Source organism: Nerophis ophidion, linkage group LG07, assembly GCF_033978795.1.
Source record: "Nerophis ophidion isolate RoL-2023_Sa linkage group LG07, RoL_Noph_v1.0, whole genome shotgun sequence".
In the NCBI taxonomy this organism is placed as follows: Eukaryota; Metazoa; Chordata; class Actinopteri; order Syngnathiformes; family Syngnathidae; genus Nerophis; species Nerophis ophidion.
This window is the reverse complement of record NC_084617.1, coordinates 72,315,493-72,332,841: the sequence shown is the minus strand read 5'-3', so window position 1 is coordinate 72,332,841 and position 17,349 is coordinate 72,315,493. Positions and strand designations below refer to the sequence as shown.

The following is a 17,349-nucleotide window of genomic DNA, read 5'->3' as shown; positions in this document are numbered from 1 at the left end:
CAGCTTCCATACACTTTACAAGAAAAACATTGGCGGCAAATTCCGTAGCTTGCTTGATTGACATTCACGGCACCCGAGGGTCTTGTGAGATGACGCTGGCTGCTGCCAGTTCATTATTATGAAAAAATGACAGAGAGGAAAGCGAGAAACACTTTTTATTTCAACAGACTTTCGCGCCCTCCCTTCCGTCAAAACTCTAAAGGCCGACTGCACATTTCCTATCTTCACAATAAAAGCCCTGCTTCATGCTGCCTGCGCTAACAAAATAAGAGTCTCGGAAAGCTGGCGTGCACAAGTGATGTGCACGCCAGCTTTCTGAGGGATCGCTTGTGCACGCCAGTTTTCCGAGACTCTGTATTTAGTTAGCGCAGGCAGCATGAAGCAGGGCTTTTATTGTGAAGATAGGAAATGTGCAGTCGGCCTTTAGAGTTTTGACGGAAGGTACGGCGCGAGAGTCTGTTGAAATAAAAAGTGTTTCTCGCCTTCCTCTCGGTCATATTTTAATAATAATGATCTTGCAGCAGCCAGCGTCATCTCACAAGACCCTCCGGTACCGTGAATGTCATTTAAGTGACGTCTTGGTGAAGATTGATGATCACTAATTTTTAGGTCTATTTTTTTTTTTAAAGCCTGGCTGGAGATCGACTGACACACCCCCCGCGGTCAACTGGTAGCTCGCGATCGACGTAATGGGCACCCCTGGTCCAGGGTGTACCCCGCCTTCCGCCCGATTGTAGCTGAGATAGGCGCCAGCGCCCCCCGCACCCTAAAAATTGAATAAGCGGTAGAAAATTGATGGATGGATGGATCAAAACTAGTAGTTTGAAATCATACTGCATCTTCCATCCTACCATTTTTCTACCGCTTGTCCCTTTTGGGGTCGCGGGGTGTGCCGGAGCCTATCTCAGCTACAATCAGGCGGAACAAAATTCGGATTTGTAAAATGTTATTTTTAGACCAGATATAAGTAGTACTTTTTATGGAATCATTTTCAAATTGGGGCGGTATAGCTCGGTTGGTTCAGCGGCCGTGCCAGCAACTTGAGGGTTGCAGGTTCGATCCCCGCTTCCGCCATCCGAGTTACTGCCGTTGTGTCTTTGGGCAAGACACTTTACCCACCTGCTCCCAGTGCCACCCACACTGCTTTAAATGTAAAAATTAGTTATTGGGTTTCACTATGTAAAGTGCTTTGAGTCACTAGAGAAAGAGCGCTATATAAATATTCACTTCACTTCAAATCATTAAATTATACAATACTTCTGTTTGAATAACATACTTCTGTTTACAAAAATGTAGCATTGCACGCATTGCACATTGCATGCATTGCACATTGCATTTAAACAAACAATCTCCAACATTGAGATCTATAAGGTGCAAACTTCTGTCTTGAATAACATACTTCTGTAAATGAAGATGTAGTATAGGGGCAGAAAGTCAGATCAAATTGCAAATACAAATAATTGTTCAGCCCGAGTTGTAATGCGCCTTTAAGCAAAAGAGCTAAGCTTTGGTTTTTGTTTTGCAAAGACCTTGACCCACAATTGCATCTTCCATGACATGTCACATAGATGATACAAGCCCACTTTTCAGAGCAGCTGTCATGTTCCTCATTAATCCTCCTTAATACTATAAGTCATCTGTGGTCTTTTTCAGTCCACCGTTGGCTCAGTCATACCAGATTATTTTGTGTAGTCAACAATGTTACATTGACTGACAGTCTACACTTCCTCCCTTGTGTCCCCCTCTCTTCCTCTCCTGCAGCCGGTGGCCGAGCCCATTCCCATTTGCAGCTTCTGTTTGGGGACCAAGGAGCAGAATCGCGACAAGAAACCGGAGGAGCTCATCTCCTGCGCCGACTGTGGCAATAGTGGTGAGTGTTTGCTTAAAATCCAACAAATGTATGTTTTCTGGTCCAAAGCAAACATACATTGGTATAAAGTAGTAGTAGGGCTGGGCAAATGTAGCGATATAAATCGATATCTTGTTCCCCAAGAAAGTAAAAAAAAAATTGCCGTACGTATCGGTCCAATATCTATTTTCAAATTGAAATATGGACACTTTAGATTAGGGCTGTCAAACGATTAAAATATTTAATGGAGATTAATGGCGTTGTCCACAGTTGACTCAAAATGAACTTTTTGTAGCAACGCTTTTACCCCACACTTGACAAATTACAGTTGTCTGTTCGACATATTCCCACTTGAAGCCAAACCACCGCCAGATGCTGTTTTTCATGGGAATTAATTATTCCTTCATTTGTTACCAGATTTTTCAGTTCAGTTTCAGTTTATTTTCAGTCCAACAAAAAACAGTCAAACATGGATCACGATTCAAAAATGAATAACATGACTGAAACAGGCAGAAGCAAATTGTTTGCATTCAATTAAGTTACCTTTTCTAATAATTTTATAATACAAAAAGAAATATAGTCATTCAGCCCTTCAACAAATAATACAAAAATATGTACTTACACACATGCACTTTTTTGTAAATAGATAAACATACATACCTTCTAAATACAACATTAAACCAAACAAACATAAAATTCTAGTTCACATAACTTTTTAAAATACATTGTGACATGTTCTTTTTGAAATTAAATACTGAGTCACTCATTTTTATTTCTTTACCAACAGAATTCCACAAATTAACACCGAGAACAGATAAACATCTACGTTTAACAACTAATCTTGCTTTTGGTCAAATAAACTTAGATTCATCTCTTAGATTGTATTTGCTGGTCTGTAGAGAGAAGTATTTTTGAATTCCTTCTGGAAGAGTATTTATTTTTGCTTTGAACATTATCTGTGTTAGTTTATAATAAACAATACCGTGAAATTTCATAAGTTTTGATTTAACAAATAATGGATGGGTACGGTCATAATATCCTGCTTTGTTTATTAGCCGTACAGCTTTTTTTTTTGCAGCAAAACAATATCATTAATTATGGTTTTAAAAGTGGTTCCCCAGAGTTCTACACAGTATGTCATGTATGGAAGTATCAAAGTATAATAAATTGTTAACAAAGAATTATAATTAAGTAATTCTTTAGTTTTATACAAAACACCAAGTGTTTTTGATATTTGTGTTTTTATATAATTTACATGTTGTCTCCATGATCATTTATAGTCAATTATAACTCCCAAAAACTTAGCATCAAAGACACGCTCAATTTTATCTCCATTTATTTTAAGATTTAATCATTAGATACCTCACCTATTGGCACCTTCTTTCTCTCGTATTACCATTCGCACCCCAGCAAACGTTACCCATGCCGCTACCTCTCTGCTCCGCGAGGGCGTATACGTATGTGAGGTATGTAAGAAGGTGCGCTTGCTGTCTGTGAGAAGGGGAGACAGGAAAGAGTGGGAAGAGCCTGTAGTGTAATGCAAGCAGCTAAAAAATAGAAGATTAAAATAAAATAAAATAAAAATCGGTCTTAGTCTGGGCCCTGGAGAGGGGGTGCAGACTGAGGCCAAGGGAAAAAAAACAACAACTCATAGCCATAGTACACAGCCCTCTTCCATGTGTGTAAGAGGGAAACATCAAACATCAAAGAACACAGAGGACATTAAAGCAGCAGATACAAGCAGACACTTCTACATACAGCTTTTGAATAAAAACTAAAAGAAACATATCCACTGTGGTGGCCTCTGCGGTGTTCCACGCCATCGTCCGCTGGGGTGGAGGGAGCATGGCCAGAAACAGGAGCAGACCCAACAAAGCAACCAAGACAGCCGACTCCACTCTCGGCCAATGTCAAGTCCGCATGGATGAGCGAGGATACGTCAAAGGTGACTGAAGTGTCCGACACCTGCTCACCCAGCCAAGACACCACGAAGCCTCTCCGTCCCAGCGCTCAGTGCCAGCTCCGCAGCCCTGTCCCCTCATCCGCACCTCCTCCAGTCATTTTATATAGTCATTTTCTTTATCGCACGGAGACAAACCCGCGATATATCGAGTATATCCATATATCGCAAAGCTCTAGTAAGAATACAGAATTTGTATTCTTGCTTTACATTAGGAGTACTTGCATTTAGAGAAGAGACACTATAATTACGTGTTTAGACAGCAGTTTCTCGCATTAATAACGTGGATTGATGCTTTGATTGTCAAAGATGTTAGGTGATATGTTTTTCTACATGATTAAATGATTCTGATATTCTGTACTTTACATGTCATACAAATTAGTGGTAGTTGTTTATTTTTGACATGTTAAACTTGGAGAAGGCATTCGACCGTGTCCCTCGGGAAGTCCTGTGGGGAGTGCTCAGAGAGTATGGGGTATCGGACTGTCTGATTGTGGTGGTCCGCTCCCTGTATGATCAGTGTCAGAGCTTGGTCCGCATTGCCGGCAGTAAGTCGAACACATTTCCAGTGAGGGTTGGACTCCGCCAAGGCTGTCCTTTGTCACCGACTCTGTTCATAACTTTTATGGACAGAATTTCTAGGCGCAGTCAAGGCGTTGAGGGTTTCCGGTTTGGTGACCGCAGGATTAGGTCTCTGCTTTTTGCAGATGATGTGGTCCTGTGGGCTTCATCTGACCGGGATCTTCAGCTCACGCTGGATCGGTTTGCAGCTGAGTGAGAATCAGCACCTCCAAGTCCGAGTCCATGGTTCTCGCCCGGAAAATGGTGGAATGCCATCCCCGGGTTGGGGAGGAGACCCTGCCCCAAGTGGAGGAGTTCAAGTACCGAGGAGTCTTGTTCACGAGTGGGGGAAGAGTGGATCGTGAGATCGACAGGCGGATCGGTGCGGCGTCTTCAGTAATGCGGACGTTGTACCGATCCGTTGTGGTGAAGAAGGAGCTGAGCTGGAAGCCAAAGCTCTCAATTTACCGGTCGATCTACGTTCCCGTCCTCACCTATGGTCATGAGCTTTGGGTCATGACTGAAAGGATAAGATCACGGGTACAAGCGGCCCAAGTGAGTTTCCTCCGCCGTGTGGCGGGGCTCTCCCTTAGGGTGAGAAGCTCTGCCATCCGGGAGGAACTCAAAGTAAAGCCACTGCTCCTCCACATGGAGAGGAGCCAGATGAGGTGGTTCGGGCATCTGGTCAGGATGCCACCCGAACGCCTCCCTAGGGAGGTGTTTAGGGCACGTCCAACCGGTAGGAGGCCACGGGGAAGACCCAGGACACGTTGGGAAGACTATGTCTCCCGGCTGGCCTGGGAACGCTTAGGGATCCCCCGGGAAGAGCTAGACGAAGTGGCTGGGGAAAGGAAAGTCTGGGTTTCCCTGCTTAGGCTGTTGCCCCCGCGACCCGACCTCGGATAAGCGGAAGAAGATGGATGGATGGATGTTAAAAACAAAGAAAAAGCAAAAATAATGGGAGGGGGGAAATTAAATAATCTTGATAACATTACAGAAAGGCAGTGGTCCCCAACCTTTTTGTATCCGCGGACCGGTCAACGCCAAATAATTTGTCCCGCGGCCCGGGGGGGGGGATGTCCTTTTTTTTTTTTTTTTTTTTTTTCTTTGTCAAGAAAAAGGGACGTTTTTGTCATGAAAAAGGGAGGTTTTTGTGGTTGGTGCACTAATTGTAAGTGTATATTGTGTTTTTTATGTTTATTTAATAAAAAAAAAAAAAAAAAATTTTTTTTAAAATAAAAATTAATAGAAAATTCTTCTGCAGCCCGGTACCAATCGAGACACGGCCTGGTGGTTGGGGACCAATGCAGTAAGGTACAGAAATAGAAAACGAATATTTCACAATGGAAACACATACAAAAATTAAAACAATACATAATGGTGAGAGTCCTTTTTTCAAATCCAAAAAGGAGTGGGAAGAAGTCAAACATTAACTCTGTAATTGCTTTCGAAATATGCAGCAACAAATTGTTGAGCAAAGGCTGTGAATACTTAAACATATGATTTCTTTGTTTGTTTGTTTTTTTTTGTTTTTAATGTGCAAACGCTCAAAAAAAACAACAACATTGTCATCACGAGGTATTGTGTCAGGTTTTGAGGACAGTATTTAATTCCATTTTGGAATAATGCTAAAACATAAAATGTGGACAACGTGAACCGCACTGCATTTGCACAAAGTATCAGATCGGTGTCACCGGCACCAGCCTGTATTTTAACTTGGCATCGGCTCGGGAAAACTAATCTGTGAAAATGCACATCACAAATTGAAATCCATTACTATCTAATTTTGTCGCGTCTCCTTTCCTCTGTTCTGTTTCCCACTGCGTTTCTTCCCATTAGTGCACTCACTGCTCAGCCCCGCCCACTGTGAAGCACTGAGGTCTCATAAAAAGCGGAATATCACCACGCCGGTTTTTGTGAGATTACAGCCAATCAGAAGCAGAGTGGGGCAAATAAAACAAACTGCTGGCAACTCAGCGTTTAATAGCACAAACACTTGTCGAACAAAGTGGAGTGCCGATTTACAGCCTCATTATGTAACACAGCATGACAACTAACAGTAGTATTCACGCAGCACACTGGCGATGACAACAAAACTTCAACAATTGAAGTCTTTGTCTAAACTAATACATTTGTGAGCTCATTAAAAGAAAACAAGATAAGAATATATAGTACTACTCCTTATTTCAGTCATTCTGAACTTTCTACAGTTGAAGTTAAATGAATCACTTGTTTGTATTAATAATAATGTAATGTTTTTGTTTGTAGTTTTAACTGGGATAGAAATAGGATTGTGAAATATCGTATCATAGGGCTGGGCGATAGGGCCTTTCTCAATATTTTTAGGCCATATCTCGATACACGATATATGTCTCGATATTATGCCTTAGAATTGAATTAACACTTGATGCATTTAATCACAGCAGTATGATGATTCTGTGTGTCTACTAGAGATGCGCAGATAGGCAAGTATATCATCCGCAACCGCATCACCAAAGTCGTCATCCACCCGCCGTCCACCCGAACATACATATTTTCAGAACCGTAACCGCCCGCCCACTGAAATACATCAGAGGTCGGCCACGTTTACCACTCACAGAGCTATTTAAACCCGTTTCACAGAGTAATGAAGACGATTGGAGCCGCCAACGTTCTCGCGCATATACAATTAGTGTTCATCTTTATGACAAGAATATGGGCGTACTGTTTAACCATTGCCTTTGACACCTTCAACATGTACAAACCGATTGTTAGTCCGGCAACATGTTGTGTGCAGCTTCTGCAATCTCACGTACAAAATTGAAAGTCATACTGGGTGATACAGAGTGCACTGATGGTTGTGATATAAACAACTTTAACCCGTACTAATATGCGCCACACTGTGAAGCCACACCAAACAAGATTGACAAACACATTTCGGTAGAACATCCTCACAGTAACACAACATAAACGCAACACAACACATACCCAGAATCCTTTGTATCCGTGACTGTTTCTGAATATATTTTGCGGCCCCAACCCCGCCCACCTTACCGACGCACGGGGGGGCGGGGTTTGCTGCTAGCGGGGTGTATAAAATAGTCAGTCGTATCATGGATACAAAGGATTCTGGGTATTTGTTGTGTTGCGTTTATGTTGTGTTACTGGGAGGATGTTCTCCCGAAATGTGTTTGTCAATCTTGTTTGGTGTGGCTTCACAGCGTGGCGCATATTACTAAGAGTGTTAAAATTGTTTATATCACAACCATTAGTGTACTCTGTGTCACTCAGTATGCCTTGCAGTCGTGTGCGTGTTGCCGTGGAAGCCACACACAACATGATGCTGGACTGACAAGCAGATCATACATGTTGTAGAAGGCGACAAAGCCAATGGCTTCATAGCACGCCCTAATACTTATTAACTGGGTGACTGACGGCAGTCATTCTAGAGAATAATAGCGTCTCCTATTGTCTTCTTTGCTTTGTGACACAGGTCTTAAATGGCTCTTTGAATGGCAAAGGATACCGATCCCAGAACCATGTATATCACATATTTCCGGATGGTTCAACCGCCACCCGCCCGAATCTAATTAAAATCTATTTTTTCGTCATTTCACCCGCCTGACCCGCGGTTTATCCACGGACTCCGCGGATGACACCGCAAACCGCGCATCTCTTGTGTCTACATTAAAACCTTCTTCATACTGCATTAATATATGCTCATTTTAAACTTTCACGCAGAGAGGGAAATCGTAACTAAGTAAATTGAGCAAAAGTGTATTTATTAAACAGTTACTAAGCAGTGGCACAAACATTCATGTCATTTCAAAACAGAAAGTGCAAGATTGTCAGACATTCTAAAACAAGCTATTAGTGCACTTTTGTGCATGATGTCACTAAAATGACATATCAAAACAACACTCAATTAAAGTGCACTTTTTGTACAGAACGCCACTACAATAGTTTAAAACAAACAAAGTGCACTTTTGTGCATGATGTCACACAAGATATTTCAATAACTGTCAAATAAAAATGAGCTGCATGATAGGAAATCAAATCGTTACGTGGTAGGTTACTGCGGACGTAACCTCGGTTGGTGGAGTGGCCGTGCCAGCAACTTGAGGGTTGCAGGTTCGATTCCCGCTTCCGCCATCCTAGTCACTGCCGTTGTGTCCTTGGGCAAGACACTTTACCCACCTGCTTCCAGTGCCACCCACACTGGTTTGAATGTAACTTAGATATTGGGTTTCACTATGTTAAGCGCTTTGAGTCACTAGAGAAAAAGCGCTATATAAATATAATTAACTTCACAATTCACTTCACGTTATTCACCATTTTTTTCATACGGTGTTGATGTGGAAATGGCTGCCTCAGCATTTTGTTGGTGTGGCACCGAATGGAGATGTTGACATGCGGAGTAATCACTCTTCATTCTCTAGCAGGTGACTTTTCAAATGATGCCACATATTAGCAGTAATGCTACTTTTTGTAGCAACGCTTTTGCCGCATACTTGACAAATTACGGTTGTCTGTTCAACATATTCCCACTTGAAGCCAAGACGATGGACCCTGTGCTGTTTTTCTTGGGATTTCATTCTTCCTTCATTTGTTACCAGATTCGCACCTTCTTTCTCTCGTATTACCACTCGCACCGCAGCTAACGTTACCCATGCTGCTACCTCTCTGCTCCGCGAGGGCGTATACGTATGTGACGTATGTAAGAAGGTGCACTTGCTGTCTGAGAGAAGGAGAGACAAGAAAGAGTGAGAAGAGCCTGTAGTGTAATGCCAACAGCTAAGAGCAACTGCGTGAGAACTTGTACTCGAAAATATTACGATATATCAATCAATCCATCATCCATCCATCCATTTTCTACCGCTTATTCCCTTTCGGCGTCGCGGGGGTGCGCTGGCGCCTATCTCAGCTACAATCGGGCGGAAGGCAGGGTACACCCTGGACAAGTCGCCACCTCATCGATCAATGTTTATTTATATAGCCCCAAATCACAAATGTCTCAAAGGACTGCACAAATCATTACGACTACGACATCCTTGGAAGAACCCACAAAAGGGCAAGGAAAACTCACACCCAGTGGGCAGGGAGAATTCACATCCAGTGGGACGCCAGTGACAATGCTGACTATGAGAAACATTGGAGAGGACCTCAGATGTGGGCAACTACCCCCCCTCTAGGGGACCGAAAGCAATGGATGTCGAGCGGGTCTAACATGATACTGTGAAAGTTCAATCCATAGTGGCTCCAACACAGCCGCGAGAGTTCAGTTCAAAGCGGATCCAAGACAGCAGCGAGAGTCCCGTCCACAGGAAACCATCCCAAGCGGAGGCGGATCAGCAGTGTAGAGATGTCCCCAACCGATACACAGGCGAGCGGTCCATCCTGGGTCCCGACGAGCGGTCCATCCTGGGTCTCGACTCTGGACAGCCAGTACTTCATCCATGTTCATCGGAGGGACATAGGAGAAAAAAGAAAAGAAGCGGCAGATCAACTGGTCTAAAAAGGTCTATTTAAAGGCTAGAGTATACAAATGAGTTTTAAGGTGAGACTTAAATGCTTCTACTGAGGTAGCATCTCCAACTGTTACCGGGAGGGCATTCCAGAGTACTGGAGCCCGAACGGAAAACGCTCTATAGCCCGCAGACTTTTTTTGGGCTTTAGGAATCACTAATAAGCCGGAGTATTTTGAACGCAGATTTCTTGCCGGGACATATGGTACAATACAATCGGCAAGATAGGAGGGAGCTAGACCGTGTAGTATTTTATACGTAAGTAGTAAAACCTTAAAGTCACATCTTAAGTGCACAGGAAGCCAGTGCAGGTGAGCCAGTACAGGCGTAATGTGATCAAACTTTCTTGTTCTTGTCAAAAGTCTAGCAGCCGCATTTTGTACCAACTTTAATCTTTTAATGCTAGACATGGGGAAATATAGTCATTTTCTATATCGCACAGAGACAAACCTGCGATACAGTATATCAAGTATATCAATATATCGCACAGCCCTATCGTATCGAGAGATAAGTGTGTCTTGTCGCCTACTTAGAGTCGTTAATGGTGAAGAATTGATGCAGGACAAAGGGGAGCAAATACAAATAGCTTGCAAAACAACACTGTGAGCATATAATGTCAACTGTTAAACGGAGCAAAGCTATTCTACAACAATTTTTGGAACCCCCACCTTTGTCTGCCGTTGCACTGCCAACTCAACTTCCTCCATATATTAAATAATGTGTAGTCTATCCGTAAGTGAATGCAGGAAGCTCCTGTTCTCTTTTCCTCTGCAGCAGGTTTTTCACTGGCTTCCTATCCAACAAGGTCAAAGCAAATATCTGCCAGCACGTCATTCATCTTTAAACACTTGGTGCAGCCAAGTTCAGTTTAGTCAGGAATTGAGCAATGTTGCAGTTGTAATACATTTGTACGCGTTCCTTCTGTAATGATGCAAGTGGGTCACCACTGTCAGTCAGCCACTTCTGAAGACAATGACATACTTGTGTGTGTTTATACCCATCTGCAGGCCACCCGTCCTGTCTGAAGTTCTCCCCAGAGCTCACGGTGCGAGTAAAGGCTCTGTGGTGGCAGTGCATCGAATGCAAAACCTGCAGCAGCTGTCAGGATCAGGGAAAGAATGCGGTGAGTGGATGAGCGAATATGTCAGAGCGGCAGATGAACAGTGCAAGTGAAGGCTTCTTTCCTTTAGTGTTGGATAGAGATGCTGGTAGACACTCTGGTGCTATTTTAGTCAAGTCAGCCTTTCTTGTTCATCGTTATTCGGATGTTTGAAGTGAGATTTCAATGTGATTCAAAAGACACAACTGTGTTTTTAGTTGTTTTTTTTTAATGTTTTTTTTTGTTTTGTTTTCTGATTTGCACATTCTTTCATTTAAATGACTTACAGCAGGGGTGTCCAAACTTTTCCACTGAGGGCCACACACAGAAAAATTAAAACATGAGGGGGCCGTTTTGATATTTTTCATTTACAAACCATAACAAAATATATGGATTCTTTTTTTTTTTCACTTTTAGGACTCTCAGGGACCATAGAGGGTCTCCGTCATTAACATGTTAAAACAAGTCATTATTATTTTAATTTTTTATGTAAAGCTTACAGTAAATCTCTATATCAACTTCAGGTTGATATACAGTTAAATTAAAAAAAAAAGGTTTTATGCCTTTTCAGTCAAAATCAACTTTGTTTTCTATAGTAAAACTGAAATATGCAGTATTTCCCCCATTGCCCAAAACATTCAGAAAGCAATGTTTGATCTGGGACGGCGTGGCGCAGTGGGAGAGTGGCTGTGCGCAACCCGAGGGTCCCTGGTTCAAATCCCACCTAGTACCAACTTCGTCACGTCCGTTGTGTCCTGAGCAAGACACTTCACCCTTGCTCCTGATGGGTGCTGGTTGGCGCCTTGCATGGCAGCTCCCTCCATCAGTGTGTGAATGTGTGTGTGAATGGGTAAATGTGGAAGTAGTGTCAAAGCGCTTTGAGTACCTTGAAGGTAGAAAAGCGCTATACAAATACAACCCATTTATTTATCATTTAAGTAATTGGAGCCCTGAAAAGATCAATAATGCAGGACACCATTGATTTAAATGTATTATTATTTCTGAGTAATCACAGTGAAAAAATAAATAAAATCCCACTAAATATCTTTGGGATCCAAAAGGTCCCCCACTTATTATTATTTGTTTTACTTTCAACACTTAAGTTACGAGATCAACTTCAGATATATCTGTCGATTTTACGTTTGAACTATTATTTTGTTGGTTTTATGCTCTTTTGTCAAAGAAAACACTGTTTTTATATGGCAACCACACAGTATATGCACATCATATTTTCCACATAAAACATTAGAAAGTGAAATATTTGAAGTAATTGGAGCCTTAAATAGGTCAATTCATTATTACAAAAAAAAAAATCATTTTTTTTTTTTCAGCATTGGCAATAAGACCAAAATAAAGGAAAACAAACAGCCTGCATGGCAGCTTTGTGTCAACATTGCAACTTTTCCCCGTTAGATTTCACCTCATTCTACTTTTTTTAGTGTTTTTATTTTTTTATTTTTGCAATAGCATTTCCAGAATGTGCGGCGGGCCACTAAACAATTAGCTGCGGGCAGCAAATGGCCCGCGGGCCGCACTTTGGACACCCCTGACTTACACCATGTTTTTGAAGAGATATTTTAAGTTTAATCAACAAACCTGTGGTAATTATCCATCCATCCATTTTCTACCGTTTGTCTCTTTCGGGGTCGCGGGGGGGGTCTGGAGCCTATCATAGCTGCATTCGAGCGGAAGGTGGTGTACACCCTGGACAAGTGGCCACCTCATCGCAGGGCCAACACAGTTAGACAGACAACATTTACACTCTAGGGCCCATTTTAGTGTTGTCAATTAACCTATCGGGAGGTGGGAGGAAGCCGGAGTACCCGGAGGGAACGCACGTAGTCACGGGGGGAACATGCAAACTCCACACAGAAAGATCCAGAGCCCGGAATCGAACCTAGGACCTTCGTATTGTGAGGCGCATTCACTAACCCCTAGTACACCGTGCTGCCATACACCTGGCGGTATAGCTCGGTTGGTAGAGCGGCCGTGCCAGCAACTTGAGGGTTGCAGGTTCGATTCCCGCTTGTGCCATCCTAGTCACTGCCGTTGTGTCCTTGGGCAAGACACTTTACCCACCTGCTCCCAGTGCCACCCACACTGGTTTAAATGTAACTTAGATATTGGGTTTCACTATGTAAAGCGCTTTGAATCACTAGAGAAAAAGCGCTACATAAATATAATTCACTTCACTTCACCTCGCTGGCTACTACCGTATTTTTCGGAATATAAGTCGCAGTTTATTTTCATAGTTTGGCCGGGGGTGCGATTTATACTCAGGAGCAATTTATGTGTGAAATTATTAGATTAGATTAGATTAGATAGTACTTTATTTATTCCGTCAGGAGAGTTCCTTCAGGAAAATTACAATTTTCAGCACAATCCCATTCAAGATCAGACAAACATTACAGGGAGACAGAACAGGATCGCTGACGGGTCTGCCGGCTTCCAGCGCCCCTTACAAAAAAAGATGAGATACAGGTAAACAAGGGGGGGGGAGAAAAAAATAGAAGATAAAATTTAAAAAAATAAAATAAAAAAATCGGTCTTAGCCTGGGCTATTAACACATCACCGTAAAATATCAAATAATAATAATATTAATAATATTATTATGTTGTCTGTCTGTGTTGGCCCTGCGATGAGGTGGCAACTTGTCCAGGGCGTACCCCCCCCCCCCCCCTACTGCCCGAATGCAGCGGGGATAGGCTCCAGCACCCAAGGCGACCTCAAAATGGGACAAGCTGTAGAAAACGGATAGATGTAAACAGGTCGCAGCACCAGAAGCGTGGCGTAGTGGAAGAGTGGCCGTGCGCAACCCGAGGGTCAATGGTTCAAATCCCACCTAGAACCAACCTTGTCACGTCCGTTGTGTCCTGAGCAAGTCACTTCACCCTTGCTCCTGATGGGTGCTGGTTGGCGCCTTGCATGGCAGCTCCCTCCATCAGTGTGTGAATGTGTGTGTGAATGGGTAAATGTGGAAGTAGTGTCAAAGAGCTTTGAGTACCTTGAAGGTAGAAAAGCGCTATACAAGTACAACCCATTTATCATTTATTTATTTTACCCGAGGGGGCTCGGCCACTGGATAGTTTTGCCAAATGGAAAATGTTTTACAAATGCATACATGTTTATAGAATTTTACATTACTTTTTCAATGACGATAATGTTAAGTTCATGATCCTGTGGTACATTACATTTGCAATATAAGTGTCAACAAGACAGTCAAAAGAGGTCGGTAGATGAGAATAAAGCTAAACTTAAAAAATTGTGTAGAAATGCAGCCAATTGCAGAAAATGAACCGGTAGTCTTCATTTTCAAAATGTTCTTTTGAGCCTCGCGTAGCAGCACTCTGAGGAAAAAAGAGGAAACCGAGAAAAAGAGGAACATTTTAATCAGCACAAAGAATGCTTACATGTCTGAAAAATCTAGCAAAACGCATCTTCTCCCCTTGTCAAGGTAAAATTATGTTCCGCTTAACTCAGGGGTGTCCAAAGTACGGCCCAGGGGCCATTTGTGGCCCGCAGGTCATTTTTTAACGGCCCCATTGCACATTTTAAAAATACTATGGAAAAAAATTAAAAACATAAAAAGTGGTATAAAAGAGCAAACCGGTGAAATGTATCAAGAACAAGTTGCAATGTTTACTCTAATAACACAAAGCTGCCATGCAGGCTGTTTCTTTCTTTAAAAACAAAAAAATAGTGAATCAAAATCAATTATGAATTATTCACCAATTCAAGGCTCCAATTACGTCACATTAAATATTCCACTTTGAGATATTTTTGGGGGCAAATGTTGCATATTTTGTTTGCCATATAAAAAACTGAGCTGTTTTCTTTTTTTTTTTTTCAAAAAAGGGCCTAAAACGAACAAACATAAAACATAAACTACAAAAAAAGTTATATTTGACGAATAGATCTGAAGTTGATTTCGAGACCATTGTGTTAAAAGTAAACAGTAAACAAAAAATTTTTTTTTTTTAACACTTTAATGAGTAAGGATCCTTAGGATCAGTGTGTTTTGTTTTTAAGTGTCATTGCACAAAAAATAATAGTGAATTAAAATCAATGGTGTTATGAGTTGTTGACCTTTTTACGGCTCCAATTATTATATAATCTCAAATATTCTACTTAAAAAATGTTATTGGGTGAAAATATTGCATATTTTGTGTTTTTTTCCGTAAAAAAACATAGTTTTCTTTGACAAAAAGAGCATATATCTTAAAACTTTAAAAACGTCATGTTAACAGATAGACCTATTGTTGATATAAAGATTTAAAACTTGAATAATAATGAAAATAATAATACTGAATAATGACACATTTTTTTTAATTTTTATTTTTACCAAAACCCCTTGGGGTCCCCGGGATCAAGTCTGAGTGGAGGCCTAAATGTATATTTTTTATACATACATTGGATTGTTTTTTCAAATAAATGGCCCCCGCTTGCTTTGATTTTTCAGTGTTTTTTGATTGATTAATTGTTTGAAACTTTTATTAGTAGATTGCACAGTTCAGTACATATTCCGTACAATTGACCACTAAATGGTAACACCTGAATAAGTTTTTCAACTTGTTTAAGTCGGGGTCCACGTTTAATCAATTCATGGTGCGGGCCTCAGTGGAAAAAGTTTGGACACCCCGGGCTTAACTATTTAGCGTCTTTTACATTTAAGGTGTGCTCGCACTACGGCAGTTGTACACATTTCACACCTAAAGTATAGCATGTTTGGCTAGTTTGAGTGCTCCTCTTTGTGCTCAGGTCCATCATATTGGCCCTCTTTTGGCAGCAATGGAAGAGTAGGCCAAGGCACGGCACAATTACATGCACCAGAGCAACAAAGACTACAATGCGGTTAATTGCTCCTTGCAAGTTCTGCATGCTAACCGGCACGTTTTATAGCCAAAATAAAAATGCTCAAACTAATCCAAAAGTCATTTCATTGGTCAATCAATCAATCAATCAATGTTTATTTATATAGACCCAAATCACAAATGTCTCAAAGGACTGCACAAATCATTACGACTACGACATCCTCGGAAGAACCCACAAAAGGGCAAGGAAAACTCACACCCAGTGGGCAGGGAGAATTCACATCCAGTGGGACGCCAGTGACAATGCTGACTATGAGAAACCTTGAAGAGGACCTCAGAAGTGGGCAACCCCCCCCCCCCTCTAGTGGACCGAAAGCAATGGATGTCGAGCGGGTCTAACATGATACTGTGAAAGTTCAATCCATAGTGGCTCCAACACAGCCGCGAGAGTTCAGTTCAAGCGAATCCAAGACAGCAGCGAGAGTCCAGTCCACAGGAAACCATCCCAAGCGGAGGCGGATCAGCAGCGTAGAGATGTCCCCAACCGATACACAGGCGAGCGGTCCATCCTGGGTCCCGACGAGCGGTCCATCCTGGGTCTCGACTCTGGACAGCCAATACTTCATCCATGGTTATCGGACCGGACATAGGAGAAAAAAGAAAACAAGCGGCAGATCAACTGGTCTAAAAAGGAGGTCTATTTAAAGGCTAGAGTATACAGATGAGTTTTAAGTTGAGACTTAAATGCTTCTACTGAGGTAGCATCTCGAACTGTTACCGGGAGGGCATTCCAGAGTACTGGAGCCCGAACGGAAAACGCTCTATAGCCCGCAGACTTTTTTTGGGCTCTAGGAATCACTAATAAGCCGGAGTTTTTTGAACGCAGATTTCTTGCCGGGACATATGGTACAATACAATCGGCAAGATAGGCTGGAGCTAGACCGTGTAGTATTTTATACGTAAGTAGTAAAACCTTAAAGTCACATCTTAAGTGCACAGGAAGCCAGTGCAGGTGAGCCAGTACAGGCGTAATATGATCAAACTTTCTTGTTCTTGTCAAAAGTCTAGCAGCCGCATTTTGTTCCAACTGTAATCTTTTAATGCTAGACATGGGGAGACCCGAAAATAATACGTTACAGTAATCGAGACGAGACGTAACAAACGCATGGATAATGATCTCGGCGTCTCTAGTGGACAAAATGGAGCGAATTTTAGCGATATTACGGAGATGAAAGAAGGCCTTTTTAGTAACATTAGTGTACATAACACAGATGTGACATTTAATTCATGTGATCAATCCTCCTCATGTTTGCACAATTACAACAACTGGAAATAATCTATAAATTCAGGGAAATTTCACGAATACAGCAGTGTATCAGATCAGGCATACGTGTCGAAGCAATGCCAAAAAATGGAAGCGGGATTACAACCAAGTATAGCCCGTGTGCCTTTATTTTTAATTGATGTTTATACTGAACCCCAACAGCCACTCAGTTTCCTGCCAACCAGTAAGTAATTCAATGACTCAGTGACGTAATCCCTGCCAGCATCTCCTGTGACACAC

At 42.0% G+C, this 17,349-nt stretch overlaps 1 protein-coding gene across 2 annotated transcripts in view; it reads left to right on the top strand.

The window, feature by feature from the left end:
* kat6a (K(lysine) acetyltransferase 6A) overlaps nucleotides 1-17,349 on the top strand; it is a 114,183-nt gene that overhangs the window by 55,627 nt on the left and 41,207 nt on the right. For both annotated transcript variants that reach the window (XM_061907078.1, XM_061907076.1), the window contains exons 3-4: nucleotides 1,762-1,870; nucleotides 10,882-10,997. In XM_061907078.1, coding sequence (XP_061763062.1) covers nucleotides 1,762-1,870; nucleotides 10,882-10,997 — 225 coding nt within the window. The remainder of the gene's footprint in view (nucleotides 1-1,761; nucleotides 1,871-10,881; nucleotides 10,998-17,349) is intronic.